Consider the following 18,152-nt stretch of genomic DNA (forward strand, 5'->3'; position numbering starts at 1 on the left):
AACTGTTTTTTGTCTAAGAAAATAGAGGGAATCCAGCCAGCCCCTCAAGCTCCACGTGTCATTCCCATCCCTTTGTGACACACTAAGTATTTTAGAGCTCTCAGAGGACTACAGAAAAATGCTGTCAGGTCTCAAACAGTTCATACCCCATTTGTAATCACTTCAGTGCTTTCCACACCCATTCACCCTGTGACCACAGATTCCTCTTGCACATCACTAGATCCTTACTGACGCTCCCTAAATAATTTGTACTGAGTTGGTCCAATTTTGTCATTATGATGTGTGATTGCAACATGTCATTTTTCACTGAAACAGTCTGGACCTCTGGGTTGCACAAACAAAAGAAAACACTAGAAAATAGTATTGGATCTGACCATCAGAATTAATATTCCTAAATATAGCTAATAGCATTGAAAATGTTCCTGATGATGATGTGGAGAAACTTCTGAAAATGTCTCAGGCATAGAGGAGGGATAAAAATCTTCCTCTGCAACCTGAAGCCATCTCAAATGATGACTTTTGGGGTAATCTGACAAAAGTTCTGCAATCTAATAGCAATATGGAGAATTGAAAATAGTATAATTGTGTCAAGTGAGATTGCTTTCTGGCTGGTTCTTCTTACCCTTGCGTAATCCTCTTTCAGTTTCATCCAAGTATTTCTGTTTTTCTGTCTAAAGTAAATATATTTGTTCCCCCTAGTCATCTTCTTAAAACTTACTTCTCTACACTGACTTTCTCTGAAATAAAGACTTGAGATGATATCCTAGGAAAGGCCTAACAGCTTGTTCTCACTGGGGTGAAATGTACTTTTATTATTATCTACATTACAATGATACACATGACAAGTAGTGCAGAAATGGGACTCTCTCCACACTTTTGTGTTATGTATAACTTTTTGTAATCATTCAGGTCCCCCACAGATTTCCCCATACTAACCCCACAGAATGTTTACCCTGCCCTGTTGGGGAAGGCCTGTTCCTCAGAGCCAATGTTTTTCTATCACAGGTGAAATAGAGGGAAAAGTCCAGAGTCCAATAATGTGAAGACAAAAAAGCCCTGTGTTCCCAAAGCAGTTTCATTCTATGGAAAATACTTCTGCCTCAGTACTTTATGAAACATTTTTCTGAGCAGGCTCTTCAGAGACCCAGAGGCAGCACTTTGCAGCTGCTCCTAGCACCTCACTAGATAATATAGAGCATAAATTTGATTGCACTCGATTATAGAACCACAGAATTGTTTAGGTTGAAAAATACCTCTAAGATCTTTAAGCCCAACTGTTCCTTCCCCCAGCACTGCCAAGTCCCACTAAACCATGTCCCCAAGTGCCACATCTACTTGTCTTTTAAATACACCCCAGTCTGGCAGCAGTGCAAGGATAAAAACAGAGCAGCTGGTATTTAGGGGAATAGTTTAACACATGCATAGCAGAAAAGACCAAGCTCAAACTGACCAGAACCTTCTGTTATCCACCCTTTCCAATCTGGTTTTCAGGTAAATTATGTGTCAAGACAACATGGAAAATACTTCTTAGTACCAGGGGTGTATTTGAAGAAACAGTAGTGCACAAATTCTTGTTCATGTAAAACCAATATTATTGAGTGAATTAACTTGGGCTGTCCTCTTTATTTAAATATAATCATAAATAGGAAAAAAAAATTAATGGCCTTTTAGACATCTGTTTTCCTTCTGAAAGGATATTATACTGATACTATCAGACAGTGGTTTATAATCATGGTAAAAGGTTTAGCTTGTCAATTGCAATACAGGTCTTGGAGAGTTTGGGTCAAAATTTTCATCCCTAACAAATGGTGATCTTAAGTAGCAAAACAGACAAATAATCTTGTGTTTGGTTTATTTCCAGTTTCATCTGCAGCTGAGAGCAAAAAAACAGTGCCAACACAACCTACCCAGGACAATTTGGTATGGCTCTGTACAGCTGAACAATGACAGAATTCCACTGAAACGCAATGAGCAATATCTGTCATTGGTGAGGTGTTCAAATGCCAGCGTGTTCCCCAGTCAGACAGCTGGGGAAAAAAAAATATGGGGAAAAGGGTACTAAAAAGAGAAGTTTCTAATTAAATACTAGGCTTTAAGAGCATGAGTAAGAATCACCAACTTGGGAATGTGAGCAGAAGGATGAAGGATTACCAGAACTGATGGCATTATGGACAGGAATCCCTTTAAAGAAAGACAGTACTATATTTAGAACATTGTATTTAATTCATCAACAAAACCACAACAGTAACTAATATTTATTACTACCCCCAAATGGGCCTTCAAATAAATACTAAGTTTTATTAGCATACACTTGTTTGTACCAGGTGCAACATACTCAGAGGAACAAGCTCTATAGTTTAAAAAATACAAGTCAAATCAGTTCTTTTATTCTGACTATAAAGGGAATAATATTTCTTTAAGAGGATCTGCTCATGGAAAAGGATCAAATCTCTGCTACTCAATATTTCTTAAACATCTAGAAAATGGTTGGTGGTAAATAAATACAAAATGTAATAATCTTCCTAAGCTTAAATAATTAAACTGATTTTTCCAAAGGGAATATTCACTGGAGTAACCAGCCTGTTACAACAGTTAAACAGTTTGAGTCTGCCCTGACAATTCTCACTGCTTACTGCTAATCAGTCTTAGAAAACTTGGTCCTTTTTCTCTTTCCAGATAAAAGCTTAATCATATAAACAAGGAGGGTGCTGGAATAAAGGATATAACTTTTTATTACATATATAGGTAGACATACAGGACAAAGAGAGCTCAGTATGTTCAGCTGGTGCAAACCCGTGTAGCTCTGGCTTTAGCCTGCTTTGCTGAACCACCGAGGCTTGTGCAGTCAAACACTGTGTGAGAGAGCCCTTACTATAACCTGTTCATTCAGAGAGAGTCACGTTCGTGAAAGGTCTGTGAAACTTTACATATACAGAAGAGAAATAATAATTAACTTGAAAAAGAACCAGGGCCTTCAGCCTCGAGTCTGCAGCTCACACATTTTGCAACTTGGCTTAGGTGCATGAGCTGGCTCTGCCTGCTGGCAGCAATGCAGTGCTGGGAGCCACATATCCTCCTTCCCTGCAGGCTCATCAGCACCTCTGCGTTTCAAACAGAAAGGGAGAGTTGCATTTCTCTTCTGTGGAAAATGACAGTGTGAGTTCTCTGCCTACTGGAAGGAATCCATGCCAAACAGCAACATTAGAAATGCTTCAACAATGGTGAATTATTCAATATTGTTCCAGTACAATACTATTCTTCAAAACTTTGAAGTTGATTAGGTTTCAGTACCAGCCTCCACAAAAAGCTTAAGTCAAAGCAGTCATGCTTAATGAAAATCAGGTTTCTGGCCCACTGGGAACTGATCAGTACAATGCTGGTATCATGAGCTGAAAATGATGGGGCAGGGAACGGGCACAAGGACAAAAATGCTCTGAAGGAAGGTGACTGTGTGTGAGTTGTGGCACAGTGCCTGCCAGCATGGCTGGTCTGTGCTGGAGCTGGCACAAACAAGTCACAGGGTTTATATTGTCTTTAGCAAATGTGAGAAGACATTAAGGGGAAAATTGAGTTTTTGTTCCTTTCCCAGTCTTTTCTATCGTGCAGAGCACAAAGACATTGACATCAGATTTGATTACTTCAAGCATTTAAGAAATAGAGAAACTCGAGTGATGCACAGGTATCTCTGCCAATCAACTTGTCCTGGGAGCAGGTGAAGGAATCCCGTACGCGTGTGTGTCTGTGGAAGTTTAAAACTAACCACAGAGAAAGAAAGTGGAAGGTTTATTATTTTCTGGATAGGGAGTGGTACCGGGAAACCCCGGGGATGCAGGAACGCGGGCAGTGACCCCGGCAATCCCCGGGATGCGGGATGCAGGGTTTGCGGGCAGTGACCCCGGCAATCCCCGGGATGCGGGATGCAGGGTTTGCGGGCAGTGACCCCGGCAATCCCCGGGATGCGGGATGCAGGGTTTGCGGGCAGTGACCCCGGCAATCCCCGGGCTGTGAGGAAGGATCGGGAGCCGGGAGCGAGGCGGGTTCCTCGGTGTCCCAGCAGAGTCCCCTGCTGGCCGCACGGTGCATTGCAGGGTATCCCGGCCCGAGCCTCCGGGCATGCCGGAGAGCCATAAAAGTGTTTGAAAAACAGAACTCTCAGGGCAGGATGCACGGGCAGCTGTGCGCCTGCCTGCTGGAAAACGTGCGATGTGTTGAAGGCTGAAACATTTTGCATATAAGGAGGAAAATACATTGTTCGCACCGTCCCTGTCAAATGAGGATCGAAGCCTCTATCCCAAAGAGAATCAAGGAACTACAGAGCTTTCTGCAGCTGATCTTTCAGGCTTGTTGAGGACATCTCCTTGTCCAGCTGCACTAAGAGCTTGGACAGTGGGTAAATCTGTAACTACGAATTCAGATTTGGCTCCTGTTCTCTCTGAGCTATATTAATATTTCCATTCCCAGGTCTAACAGCAGTATCCTGTGCTTACACATAAAATAAGCAGTGTACTGTTAACTACAGGCTCTAAAATTTGGTCTTAAAAGGTTCCAGTACTGACTATCCCTTGGGCAGACACGAACTGTCAACTATTTGTCATTTTCTTTATCTTGCCAACAGAAGTGTTGTGTGGGTACCTGTTCTCACAGCTGAGAAAAACAAACTCTATGCACAGGGGATACTGATAAGTATGAGCAGGGCTAAACCTCAGGCAGAGGATGGGTGCAATAAATATATGCTTATTTCAGAGCTGTTCTATGATGCTATGAAGCTTGTTTATGTAACTAGATAACTGAAATAATATCAATCCCCACTCTTAATGAAGGCCCATGCCTCAACAAAAACAAAAGCTCATGCAGGACTCAAACTGACAGGTTAGTGGGTGGTGGTTGCTTTCCCAAGATTTTTCTGTCTGTGGGAGAAGAAAGAAGTAAGACCACAGATGACACCAGAAATATCAGAAATAGGTACAAGAGCTCTGGGATAGAGCAGTTCCAGGAACAGGAACAAAGTTCAGGAAATCAAGAAACTGTACATTGAAGAAATGGTCTCGTGTTTTTTGACAGATTTCCTCTGCGTCCAAAGAACTTTTAAAATAAACACCATTCAGAGATACCTGACTATATCATAATTTCCTTATTCCTAATTAATACAATCTGCAAAGTTCTGTTTTAACTCCCTAACAATCAAGTCAAGAGGGGGAATACAAATTTTCAGCCATTTTAAGGCTAAACTAACAACCTGTTTAAGGCTGGATTTCTGCTAGCATTCTGTGAGTACAAGATTTTCTAGTCTATTGTCAATCTTCTGACCCATGCAGTTGCCACTTTTTACTTCTGCTACATCCCTTCACAATAAGCTCTGGTCTTGGAAACAGGGTAGTTTGTGCCAAGTCCCCCTTTTAATCATCCTTTCTCACCTCTCCTTTTCTTTTGAATTAATTTCTTTACTTGTGTGTTCAAAGAAAAACTTGCATTATTTTCAACTAGGAGAGCAATATTTAGACTTCTTTTTATGGTGTTGTGCTCCTGGCTTTTGTAAACAATAATAGAGAGTAATTTAAAAGATAATTTAAATGCCATTGCTCTGGCTGGACAAGCTGAGGATATTCCAAATACACAAAGAAATGTAGTTTAAATGTGCATGCAGATTGGTAAAAATGAAGAGTACTGGCTTACTGATTTTATGAAATACATGTGTGGAAAACACTGTGCTTGTTATTTTAAAAGAACCCAAAAGACAACCAGCCAAAAAAGCCCAAACTGTACAAGAATGTCATTATATCTGGAATGTTTTTTTCTTGCAAACCCCGCCATTTCAGTCTGTAATAGCAGGCACTGCTAGTTTGTTGTATAGGGAGATGGACTCACACTGTCTTGCAAGGAGAATTGAACCTCTCTGAAGGTTTGTGAAGTTTATTCTCTTTCCACCTCAGAAGACACTGCTGTGACAGTGAGGCTCAGAGCTGTCACCTCTCCAGGCAACTTAGGGCCATCACAGGTTGTGCCTGAGCAGCTCTTTCCTATGTGCTGCTGCTCTTCCTAACATCTCTAAATATACAAGAGGATCTAAAGAACTACTCATTTTAGGGAAGGAGATGTAAATCTGCTCCAACCCTTTTCTGTTCTCCTTACACTTCCTCATGTAAGACTCTTTTCTTTGGAAAACTTTACTTTGTCCTCTCAGAAAAAAATTACCTTACATGTATTATCTTGTTCTCTAGATGCATGGGCCAGGACCAGGTGTAAGTCTATGGTTATAAAACCAGTTTCATGCACAAAGCATGACTCAGCTTGTTCTGTGAAAAACCATGAGAAGGCAGATGTCAGGGTAGATGACTTAAAAATAAAATTAGTGTTCTTAATCAATTGTGTTCATTTTCAGCAACTGTCAGTGATCTGAAGACTAGAACCTTGTTTTTTTCTCAAAGTGGAAGATGAGGTCTTGGTGTATGAATTAGGTTCCAGAACCGGAACCAAATATTGCAGTAATTTTTTCTCAGCTCTGGTAAAGTTAGCTTTGTTACTTTCCATGTCTTTAATAACCTCTCAGCCTTGGGCACATGTGAGAGCTTTTGGCCATCCAGCTGATGTGTTTTTGTGACTGCAGACAGTGGGAAGGGAGTCAAACTTAGGGATAAGCCTGCCCTCAGGTACACCCTCCCACTGCAAAAACAGCTGCTGTACACCAGCACTGAGATCATTAATTCTGCTACTGATAAAGTGCCATCACTAAAGGTTCTACCTTTAATGAACGAAGAAATCACTTTCACTTCCAGCCAAAGCCAGCTAGATATTATTAGTTCACTGGAGACACAGGGTTTTTTCAGTATTTATCATACTACAGCACACCTCAAAATACTGCAGGACACTACGAATTAACTGTGCTTTTTCACAGTATTTGTACAGTGTATTATCTCAATTGTTTAGATTTAAGGCAGGCTTTTTGATAAGGTGGGTTATTTATTCCATATATTTAGCTTCTAAGTAGCCTGAAGAAAAAAGTCCTCCCATTACAAGGGAAAAGGAAAATAAATTTTAAAACCCCCAACACATTAATTTTAAAGCAAATAATACTTATCTGAGGTAAAAATTATGTATGGCAGAAATGATCCTATCAATTAAAACACATGTTTATGGCTCCACTGCAGCAGCAGTAATGCTTCTGGCAGCCACCTTATTCAGTCACAACTAAACCATTGTGATGACAAATATCTTTTAGGAAAGTTCAAAAATTCTTGGAATAATCATTGTCTTCACTTACCTTGAGACAACCAGAGGGAGAATCAGCATTTTCAGCATCCTCATCAGTAACTCACCAGGAAACTGGAAGTAACTAATTTCCTGGAAATACATGGAGAGAGGCTTATTGTTTTGAGCTAAGGACTGACTGTCTTCACAAGTTCTGCTAGAGCTGTGGATCAGATAACATTGCTAAAATCTGCACCTTTGGTGTAAAGATAAAGTGGCAAAGATAGCGGGCTTTAAAAGGTAATTTTAAAATTAATTAGATTACATAATGTGTTCTTATTCAATAAAAACTGCATTGTTTGTTCCTTTACAAAGGAAGATGAAAATGAAATGTGCCATCTCTTGGAGACTGTTAACCAGTTGCCCTGAATAATCTCTCCATTCTGCATTTTGTCTGTTTTCCTAGTTGTGTTTGAAACTTTGGCTTGGACACAAATGATGTTCAGACGGACAGTGGTTTGCAGTAGCAGAAGACAGAATCGGTTTAATTTAATTTCATTTACTAAAAGCCTTATTTTTGAACTGGAATTTCTGTTTTGTGCTCAAACAGTGCATTTATTAATGCAGTTTGCTGTCTGTCTGATTGATACAGCAGAAATGAACACCAGCAAAGGGCTTAGTTGAAGTATACTGGAGGAGAATCCCCCAAGTGACTTCAGTAACATGTTCTGCTAATGATGGGAAATCTCAAATTTATTAATATGAAACACCATTAGTGTAATATAAGCATCTGCACCCCTGTGCATCTGATGCTGAAAAATATTCCCAGTGTTTTCTTTAGCAATATGTATTCCAGAATAGTATAAAATGCAATATAGTGCACTACCAGTTTCTGCAGGCCTATATTAAAGGCTACATTTCATCTAGCTTAAATGTCCATTATTATTATCCATACCTGCAACGTTCTACTGTGCTCCTGCTATGCTTACCATGTGTCTGAGAGACTGGAACCCTCTGCTAACCAAGTGTTTGAGAACATATGAAAAGACCCAAAGAACAGCGTAGATTGACAAACAGATGAAATGAAACAATTTTAACAAGCAAATAAACTTGACTTTTAACTTCAAAAGCCCTCCCTGCAGTTCCCCAAGGTACATATGTCTTTTGTTATGTAAGTCTGGCATTTCCTCTGCAGGGACATGCTGTGAGCAGCTCTTACCTGCTGGGAGAGTCGCCTCGTCCTCAGGAAGAATCCCAGGAGGCAGCCGATGGTGACGGATAACACCGAGAGGATGAGCAAACCATTCCTTTTACAAACATCTTTGATCCGAGCGAGGATTGCATCCAGGGCCACCGCCATGCTGTCCTCCCTGCTCTTTGGAGAAAAATCAGCATCCCATGGGGAGAGAATTCACTCGCTCTTCTTCTTCGGGTGCGCAGATCTGGCTCTGTATAGATCAGATCAAAGCACTTCCAGTTCTGCTTAGCTGACCTGCAAGGTCACCTCTCTGCCAATAGCCACCAAGCAAGCAGCTGGCATTATTGTTCCAAATTAATACCAACAATCCTATTATCAACTACATCATTAAGAGCCTGGAAGAAGATTAGGGGGCTCTGGAAAATTAGAACAGAATGCAGTAGTATTTCTAAAACAAGACTAGTTCAAAACAAAGTGACACTCCTGGGGGAAAGGTGATGCATTCCTCAGCCTCCCCAGTTTGGGGTCTGGACACCCAAACGCAGAAAGGGAACCCTCCAAGCCAGCATTCAAACAGGGAACAGAGCAGTTTTCCCAAAGGGCAGAGCAGGTAACATTTTGAACAGGACTATCACAGCAGGGCAAGCTAGGTGAAACTGGACTTCATTAATTAAAGCAGGCTTGTTTTTTTTTTTGTCATTGCCAAAAAAAGGCTGAATGAGCAACATGAGAGACACGCATCAATCAGGAAATAGCCACAGACTGGAACATGCAAGGACACCTTCTGTCATTGGGCATTTATTATCTTGGAAGTGAAATGATTTCACTTTTCTTCCAACCACTATGTTGATTAGAGTAGGGCCAATTTACTTTCAGAGGATTATCAGACTAAGCCACAGGGATTGCTTTCCTTTCCTTTGCTGTGTCCGCATTCAATCCCAATGCTGATTTTTATGCTAGTGAGTGTCTGATAAAAATACACCACCATAACCATTCACATGCCATGCCTCCTTATGAAAGTATTTCTGTAGTTTCTGGTATATTCTAAAGATTATTCAATATTTTTATGGAAAATATTCCCCACAGTACAACAAGGTTATGTGTTTACAATATTACATTATTTTATACTGTGATAAAGTATTTGTTGTTACATGCTCATATATGAGTGAAAAAAACCTCAGGAGAGATTAAACTGTTCTTTTGTGTGGCTGAATCTCAATCCTGTGCAGTTGGTAGGACATATGGATACACACACACACAAAAAGCTGGGGGGGAAAATAAAAGAAAAAATATGTGGAGTGTGTATATTGAGCATAAAACAAAAAGAAAAGGACTGTAGAAAAACAAGAGGATTGCAGAAAATTTTATTAATGAATCTGAACGTTTTAATACTGTGTATGTTAGAGGACAGATTCTGAACCGCTTCAACACCCTGGAAACTTTACTACCTTAACAGCACGTGTCCAGCTGACATATGGAATGGAATAACAGAAAAAAGCTCCGCTTTTCCCGTTCGTTCCTGGGGCCCGAGAGCGGCGGAGATCGGGAACCCCGGGAGAGCGGGGGCGGGGCCCGGGGATAGCGGGAGGCGGAGCCGTATGCTGGGGGCGGAGCCGTGTGCTGGGGGCGGAGCCGTGTGGTGGGGGCGGAGCCGTGTGCTGGGGGCGGAACCGTGTGGTGGGGGCGGAGCCGTGTGCTGGGGGCGGAGCCGTGTGGTGGGGGCGGAGCCGGGTGCTGGGGGCGGAGCCGGGTGCTGGGGGCGGAGCCGGGGGCTGGGGGGGGAGCCGTGTGGGGGGGGCGGAGCCGTGTGCGGGGGGCGGAGCCGTGGGCGGGGGGCGGAGCCGTGTGCTGGGGGCGGAGCCGTGTGCTGGGGGCGGAGCAGTGTGCTGGGGGCGGAGCCGGGTGCTGGGGGCGGGACGGGGCACGGGGGGCGGAGCCGGGCCGGGGGGCGGAGCCCGGCGCGTGCTTGACGCGCATCATGGCGGCGCGGCAGCTGCTGAGGGCGGCCCCGGGGCGGCGCGGCTACAGCGGCGCGGGCGCCGCCGAGTTCCTGCACCGCAGTATCGTGCCCACCATGCACTACCAGAAGAGCCTGCCCAGGTACGCCGGGGCGCGCCGCTCCGGGGGGACGCGGGCACCGGACGGCGGCGGCGGCGGCCCGGGATGTCCGCTGTGAGGGCAGAGGGAACGTCCGCCCTGGGCACCGCGGCTCGCTGCGTGCGCGGCTCGATGTGTGCGGAGGAGCGGGTTCGGCTTTCCAGGTGTCAGTGAAACCCGTCACAAACCTGCTGCTGAAACATCCCCTTAGCGCCCAAAGTAACCCCTTGAGTGTAACGGGATTGTGCTATAGGAAACAAAACTCAGGTTCAGAGGAAGTTGACGAAGATTCCGAATAGGAAATTTGTCAGAAAGAGATGTCCAGCACCCAGCTGTGAGCGGGGGGCCCGAACAGGGCTGGCAGCCGAACTAACCCTCCAACAGAGCTGCCTCTCCTAGCAGCGGTTCCTGTCACACTATTTCCTGTAAAGGATTAGCTGCCTTCACTGCAGTGCCTTTGTAAAAAGACAGTCAGTTTGGTTTTCTGCCTTATTTCCCAAGAACTGTGCTGGGGATTTGGTTCCAGCAGCCAAAATAATGGTGTGCTGACTGGTATCCATCTAGTTCCTTGCTTCTCTTATTCCACAAGAAACTCATGAGGCATTTGGATAATGTGCATAGGTATTACCCAAATTTATATATAATGGTATAGTACATACTGTATAGTGTGTGTATATATCTGTCTGTGTAGTATATATAATTGTATAAGAAAGGATATGGAAGAAAGGAGGCAAAGAGAGATGACTGTGTGAGAAACACTTGCTTTATTCATACCCTTGCTCATCAAGTGTACCTCTCTGTGTTCCACTTCCTTCAGACTGCCTGTTCCCAAGCTGGAAGATACAATTTCAAGATACCTGAATGCCCAGAAACCGCTTTTAAATGATGACCAGTTCAGGTATGGACAAACACACATTGCAGTGTCATGTTCTGCTTCAAAGCCAAGTGTTAACATAAAAAATGTGACTTGTGACAGCACTTTGACTCTTTCCTTGATTGTTGTAGGAAAACTGAGGAACTTGCTCATGCCTTTGAAAAGGGGATTGGAAGAGAATTGCATGAGCAACTGGTTGCTCAAGACAATCAGAACAAGCATACAAGTTACATCACAGGTATGTTGGCCTGCTGGGTGCAGGACAAGTCTGTAGATCATCATACTTCATAACTGCTCCTAATGCCATAAATATAATAGGCTGAAGCTTTAAGTAGCCAAGAAACTTGGAATAACCTGTTGTGAACACTGTCTGTGGCTGTATTTGAGCAATTTCAGAGGCTGGTAGAAAGAAGAATGCTCATTATCTAACTTCATCTATTCTACCAGAATTCTGGGTAGATAGATACTGGAACAATGGTATTTTTTCATGAGTTTATAGGGTTTAGGTTAAAGAGGATCTTTTCTAGCACTTCCCTTAAGGAAACTGAAGCAACAATTTCCAAATAATTCCATGTTATTTAGCAAGAAAACTAAACTTTGAGGGAGGGGAGGGGTCACAGACTATAACTAAATTTTGGACACAGAAGTGGTCAGTACTCAGGATTTAAGACCCTTAAAACTACAAAACTATTCTTTCAAAAAGCCACAGAAAAGGAGTGACAGAAATAGGAAAATGAGAATAAATAGAAACAAATCAGGAGAGGGAGAGCATGTATATAGACTTTTGATTATTCTGCTTTATTATTACTTCCATGTTCAAGTGTCTACTCATGAAAATATTAGATAGCAGCAGAGATGGAAATAGTCAAATACCTATGGAAGTAGAAGTTTCCATATTGCCTATGGGAATGCACTTCTGTCCTTGCTGTCTGTTCAGACTGCTTGTTGTTAGCTGCCACTCAGTCTGTAGAGAATACCAGATTATTTCACAAGAACTGCTCTTTGATTTGTTGTATTTTGCTTTCCATTCACTTTGAACAATGTCTTGGATTTTAAGTGGTGGCTTGATGTTGTTCATCAGTGCTAACCAGAGTATGCTGCTTTTTTGTCTGTGAATTTTGGGGTGTCTGTATTGCTTTTTGTTCAGTTATTTTTCTTCTTTATGCCTCATAAAAGACCTGTTCCACTTGAAAGTGGTTTCTGAAAGTATGTAGAGTTGTCTCCACCTTAGACTTTCAAGTCTGAGGTTAAAAGGCTATGTGTTGATGGCACGTGTGGTTTTAAAACTGTAGATGAGTGTTATTTACTTACCTGTGAGAACCTGTAATTAAAGTTGTAACTTAGCCCCTGGAACTACCTGTTGCTGTTCCTGCAGTCTAGGCAGAAGGTTCAACCTCATGCAAAATGCACTCAGTGACAGAAAGTTTCAGAAATTAATAGTTCAAGAGTAGGTAAAGGCATGAAACACTCCAAATGTGAAGCGTGCACCAAAACATAGAGCTGGGGATTTGCACTGTATGTCCTGGGAGTTAAGGTTTATCATTGAGCCATACAGAAAACAAGGAGTTGGCCCTTGTTGCTAATGACGTGAACACCCTTGACACAGATTATTCTGAACTCAGTGTTTTTATGATTAGACAACAGTATCATTCTTCATAGTGAGGTTTTGGAAAAGCCTTGGGTGAATTATTGCATATGTTTGTCTTGTTTAAAGGCAATTTAGTGTGTGTATATTCATGATCACTGTTGGACTACGTGACCCTCTGGTCTGACTCAGGAAGCTGCTTTTATGTTCTGACCTCTTTCTCAACTCTCAATTTTCAGGTCCCTGGTTTGACATGTACCTAAAAGCACGTGAGCCTGTTGTTTTGAATTTTAATGCATTTATGTCTTTTAATCCTGATCCGAAATCGGAATACAACGATCAGCTCATACGAGCTACGAACATGACTGTTTCTGCCATACGTTTTATGAAGACCTTCAGGGCTGGTTACCTTGAACCAGAGGTTTTTCACCTCAATCCAGAAAAAAGTGACACTGAGATCTTTAAAAAAATTATCCGATTTGTGCCTTCTTCAGTTTCTTGGTTTGGTGCCTACATGGTCAATGCTTACCCCCTAGATATGTCTCAGTACTTCAGGCTTTTCAACTCTACACGGATTCCTAAGCTCAACAAAGATGAGCTTTATACAGATGAAAAGGCAAAACATTTACTAGTGTTGAGAAATGGAAATTTTTATGTGTTTGATGTTATTGATAGAGATGGAAACATGCTGAAACCCTCAGAAATTCAAGCACACTTGAAATACATCCTCAGTGACAACAGTCCAGCCCCAGCCTTCCCTCTTGGCTACCTCACCAGTGAAAACCGAGATACATGGGCATTGCTGAGGAAGAATCTACTGGAGAATGGCAATGAAGAAGCTCTTCAAAAAGTAGACTCTGCCATGTTTTGTTTAAGTTTAGATGATTTTGCCATTAAAGATTTTGTGAACTTGTCCCACACTATGTTGCATGGAGATGCTGCAAACCGCTGGTATGACAAATCCTTTAATCTTATCATAACTAAGGATGGCACTGCAGGAATTAATTTTGAACATTCCTGGGGAGATGGTGTGGCTGTGCTCAGGTTCCAGAACGAGGTTTTTAAAGACAGCACCAAGACACCAGCCATCAGCCCCCAGTCCCAGCCTGCTTCAGTTGACTCTTCCAGAGCAGTGCAGAAACTTGACTTCAAGCTGAACGATGCCTTAAAAGCAGGGATCACCAAAGCCAAGCAGAAGTTTGATGCCACTGTAGAATCGCTGTCTCTTAACATGATTCAGTTCCAAGAAGGGGGCAAGGAACTTCTAAAGCAGAAGAAGGTGAGCCCTGATGCTGTGGCTCAGCTGGCCTTCCAGATGGCTTTCCTTCGCCAGTATGACCAGACCGTCGCTACGTACGAGTCTTGCAGCACTGCGGCTTTCAAGCACGGCCGTACAGAAACCATACGTCCTGCCTCTGTCCACACAAAGAAATGCTCTGAAGCCTTTGTCAAGGAACTCTCCAAACACAGCACAGAAGAGCTGCAGAATTTGATAGTGGAGTGCTCCAAGTACCACGGCCGTTTGACGAAAGAGGCTGCTATGGGTAAGTAGGAATACATCAAACACTCCTCCTTTTGCACTAAAATGTCCATTAAGGTTGCTGTAAATACTTGTAACCAAATAATTTAATGTTGATGGAGATCTAATGTAAACTTGACAAAAATAGTAGCAGAAGGCTGCAGCTTAAAGTGCATTTCCTCATTTCTTGATGGAGAGGAGTGGCTCTGTGCTTCCCACAGCACTTTTCTTGTTGGGGAATTTTTTTGTGCTTCAGTTTTTGTCCTTAGAGCAGTTGGACTCTTCTTTGAAGAGTTCATAAATACTTAGTGCATGTTGAACAAGAACTTTGGCTTATCTCTGCAGGGGATAAAGGCTTTAGCAACTTCAAATAAAACTCATTTTTTGGCCATGCTACTCCTGGTATTTTTCTAAATGCTTTCTTTTGAACTATCTTTCTGAGAAGCATTAAAATTGACAGCAGCAAAATTGACTGTTGAATATTATCCCACAGTCTAAAATTTGCCTCCTTTTGTTGGTGCAAGATGCTCTTCCTCTTTAGAGTCCTAAATTTTTGGAAAAGCTTTTTCTGCATTTAATAACTTGTCTATGTTCAGATAAATAGTTAATCAAAGAATGTGATGTATTATTAAAATTGTTAACACTGCGCTTTTGTACTCTCCTGATCCTGTTGAGGCTTGCAATAAAACAAGCAGGCCCCATTCTCCTAGGATATGGGCATGAAAAGTCTGAAGAATATTTCCTACCAGAGCAAAAATAAACTCCAGTTCTACAGACCTCCTCTTTTGTGGCTGAGGTGAGTTTACTTCCCACAAAAGTCAGGCACCTCTCTCATACTTGTTATTTTCTTTCACAGGCCAGGGCTTTGACCGGCATCTCTTCAGCCTGCGCTATTTGGCCTTATCCAAGGGGCTGGCACTGCCGGATTTCTATCAAGATCAAGCCTACGCTCGCATTAATCACAACATCATTTCCACCAGCACTTTGGTGAGCCCAGCTGTGCAGTTAGGAGGGTTTGGCCCTGTGGTGTCTGATGGCTTTGGAGTAGGCTATCAGGTACAAGATGACTGGATAGGTTGTAATGTTTCCTCCTACCCTGCTAGGAATGGTAAGGAATTCCTTGAGTGTATACACAAGTCGCTAGAAGATATCTTTAATGTTTTAAAGGGCAAGAAAATTGGTAGTTAGACATAAAGACATTGGAACACTTTACAGTTGCAGGACAAAATGCAGATTATGTCTAAGTGACATACTGATCAGTGTTCACCATGGCTGAGACTGCCCAGCTTAATTGTCTTCATGTATCATCATTGAACTTGAATACTGTTGGATTCACTAGGAAATTTCTATCTATTTTAAAGAAATCAATTACAGACCTTGAATGCATTTCAGGAAATACAGACATTAACTATGTCAAATTAACTAATAGATCCATGTGTTCTTAAAACACATGATCAAAAATAAGCATTTTTATGGAGTTAATGAACCTGGAACACCTGTGCTCTGTGAGTGTTCAGACACAGTACTGTGATACCACTCTTGAGCTGTTTGGTTTTAAAAAAATATATGCAATAATTTTAAACATGGAAGAGTGGTTCCATTTGCACTCTTGCAGTAAGCTTGCTTACTAACTTGTCACACTTACCTCTTTAAACTTGAATTTATATCAGAACTGATTGTGCCTCATATCAGAACTGATTGTGCCTCAAGAGGTTTTAGAGACAAAAAATTAAGTGAGAGTCTTTAAGTAACCTACAGTCACCATCTGGGTTGTTAAACTGACTGGGAAAGACTGTATTTTAATAAAGCTGTCTATTAATAACCACGAAGTTCTTTTATTGCCACATCTAAATATCTTGGTTTAGAAGACAGGCATCTGCTGAGGAGGGCAGGAGCCCCCCTCGGAATGAAAATGTAGACCCCCTCCCTCCAAATTACTGTAATTTTGAAATCAAGGGGCTCTCAGGCAGAGATCTGGGGATAGGAATAACAGTTCTTTACTAGTGTGTAACAACAACAACTACAGCATTAACAAGAAAACAGAACCAGGGACCCCGTGACAGCCTTCTCGGCCGAGATGGGAAGGGATGGAGGAGAGGCTTTGCTTCACAAACCCCTCGGGCGGGCAGTCCCGGTGCTCCTGCAGGGCTCTGAGGAACACTCAGCTGGAACAGCAGGGGTGAGCTGAGATCCCGGGCCGGGGGATGAGGTGGATCAGAAGCTCTGTGGTGGTGCCTGGCACTGGCACTGCCCAGCAGGACAGGGGGTGCGAGGCACACAGACGAAGGAAGAAGCAGCAGCAGCAGCTCTGTCTCACTGATGGCAAATTCCCTTCTCCAACCAACAACAGCTCCAAGACAGTGTCACCGTCCAGCCCAAGAAACCAGCCAGCCCCCAGCTGCCCCTGCCCTCCCCATCCCCTGCCCCGCTTCCCCCCTGGGCCCAGCCAAACTCTGCTTCTCAAGCACCCAACAAGTACCAGCCATCAGTTTTCCCTGCAACTAATGGGCAAAAAATTCCATAGGTGAGAAGGAACTAAAGGAAGGACACCCCAACCCCCAACACTAAATCATACAGCATGGGGTAGACCCTTTATCAATAACTCGTTTCTTACAAGGTTGGAAAGAAAACTGCTGCAAGCATTTTGCACTCTGCCTGGTATGCAGACCTCGAATTCCTGCCTTTTACCCTCTTGATTTCCAGTCTTTCTCTTCTGGGAGGCCGAGTCTTTCTGTGGAGCTGAATTGCACAGTGGTGCTGGCTTCTGTGAGCTCTGTAAAACTAATGCAGCTCATGCCCCACTGGCCCAAACAATCAAATGTGTCAGCAGAACAGGAAAGTCTGAGCACATTGGTTGGACATGACAGATCAGGTTCAGAGGCTCAGAAACTACTTGCCTTTGCTCTTCCTTTGAGTATCTCAGCTTCCAGGTTCTCCCAGGGTCTTTTTAATTTAGCACAGTAAGTGTAAGCAATATCCTGTCCTGGAAGCACGAAATAAAAGTGCTAGCAGGGGAGAGGCAGGGTTGTCATATGCAAGTCTGAAGGCTTTGCTCCTGTAATGTGCTGTTCCAGTTTTCCGCTGAAAAGCAGTGTTTAAAAAACTGACTTTAAAACTTAGCATGATTGTTTTTGTTCATTTAAACAAAAAAAGGTGATAATTTGGGAAGATGCAGGAACTGACATATCAGGAAACAATAATCAGACCAAAAGTCTGAATAAAATTCACTCAAGATTGGCTGGCCTTTTTTTTTTTCTTTTTTGGTTGGTTTGGTGGGGTTTTTTGTTTTGTTTTGAAGCATGAGAACAGCTGGCCAGATTGCGAGTGCACTCACTAAGGAGTACGAAGTTTGTCTTCAGCTAAAAATGAGGTAATGACCTCATTAATGACATACTTGGAAAGATAACTTGCTTTTCAGAGGATTCTAACTGTAACTGTCAGCAGCAGTCAAGCTTAGAAGTGTTCTCAGAAAACTCACCTCAGTCTTTACCTGAAGTGACAGAAAGCTGCTTAAAGGTGTAGCTGTTCCCTTGAACAATTAACACAGTGCCTTTACTAATGCTTGTAGCCATTTCCTCATGATAGGAGCGGCTGAGTGGGAAGACTTTATTTGCTTATGTTAGAGAATCAAACGTGGCTACTTCCTGGTGACCAACTATTAAAACCTGTAAGGCTGTAAATTGTGTAAGTAGTT

The 18,152-nt window shown here is 42.6% G+C and overlaps 2 protein-coding genes across 3 annotated transcripts in view; one reads left to right on the forward strand and one right to left on the reverse strand.

Annotated features, from left to right (window-relative positions):
* Positions 1 to 8,599, reverse strand: part of SLC1A7 (solute carrier family 1 member 7) — a 47,891-nt gene extending 39,292 nt beyond the window's left edge. For both annotated transcript variants that reach the window (XM_088060274.1, XM_005521170.2), the window contains exons 1-2: positions 8,405 to 8,599; positions 7,259 to 7,338 (exon numbers count right to left, since the gene is read on the reverse strand). In XM_088060274.1, the coding sequence (XP_087916400.1) occupies positions 7,259 to 7,338; positions 8,405 to 8,545 (221 nt within the window). In that variant the 5' untranslated portion in view covers positions 8,546 to 8,599. The remainder of the gene's footprint in view (positions 1 to 7,258; positions 7,339 to 8,404) is intronic.
* A 1,741-nt stretch (positions 8,600 to 10,340) lies between these two features.
* On the forward strand, positions 10,341 to 16,287 carry CPT2 (carnitine palmitoyltransferase 2). The gene is made up of 5 exons (XM_005521171.3): positions 10,341 to 10,483; positions 11,298 to 11,378; positions 11,486 to 11,592; positions 13,179 to 14,483; positions 15,315 to 16,287. The coding sequence occupies exons 1-5, from the start codon at positions 10,362 to 10,364 to the stop codon at positions 15,644 to 15,646; spliced, it is 1,947 nt and encodes a 648-aa protein (XP_005521228.2). The 5' UTR covers positions 10,341 to 10,361; the 3' UTR covers positions 15,647 to 16,287.
* The last annotated feature ends 1,865 nt before the right edge of the window (positions 16,288 to 18,152 follow it).

This window comes from Pseudopodoces humilis, chromosome 10, assembly GCF_049639895.1.
Source record: "Pseudopodoces humilis isolate 2021_Gansu_Grassland_sample_001 chromosome 10, ASM4963989v1, whole genome shotgun sequence".
NCBI classification, from domain to species: Eukaryota; Metazoa; Chordata; class Aves; order Passeriformes; family Paridae; genus Pseudopodoces; species Pseudopodoces humilis.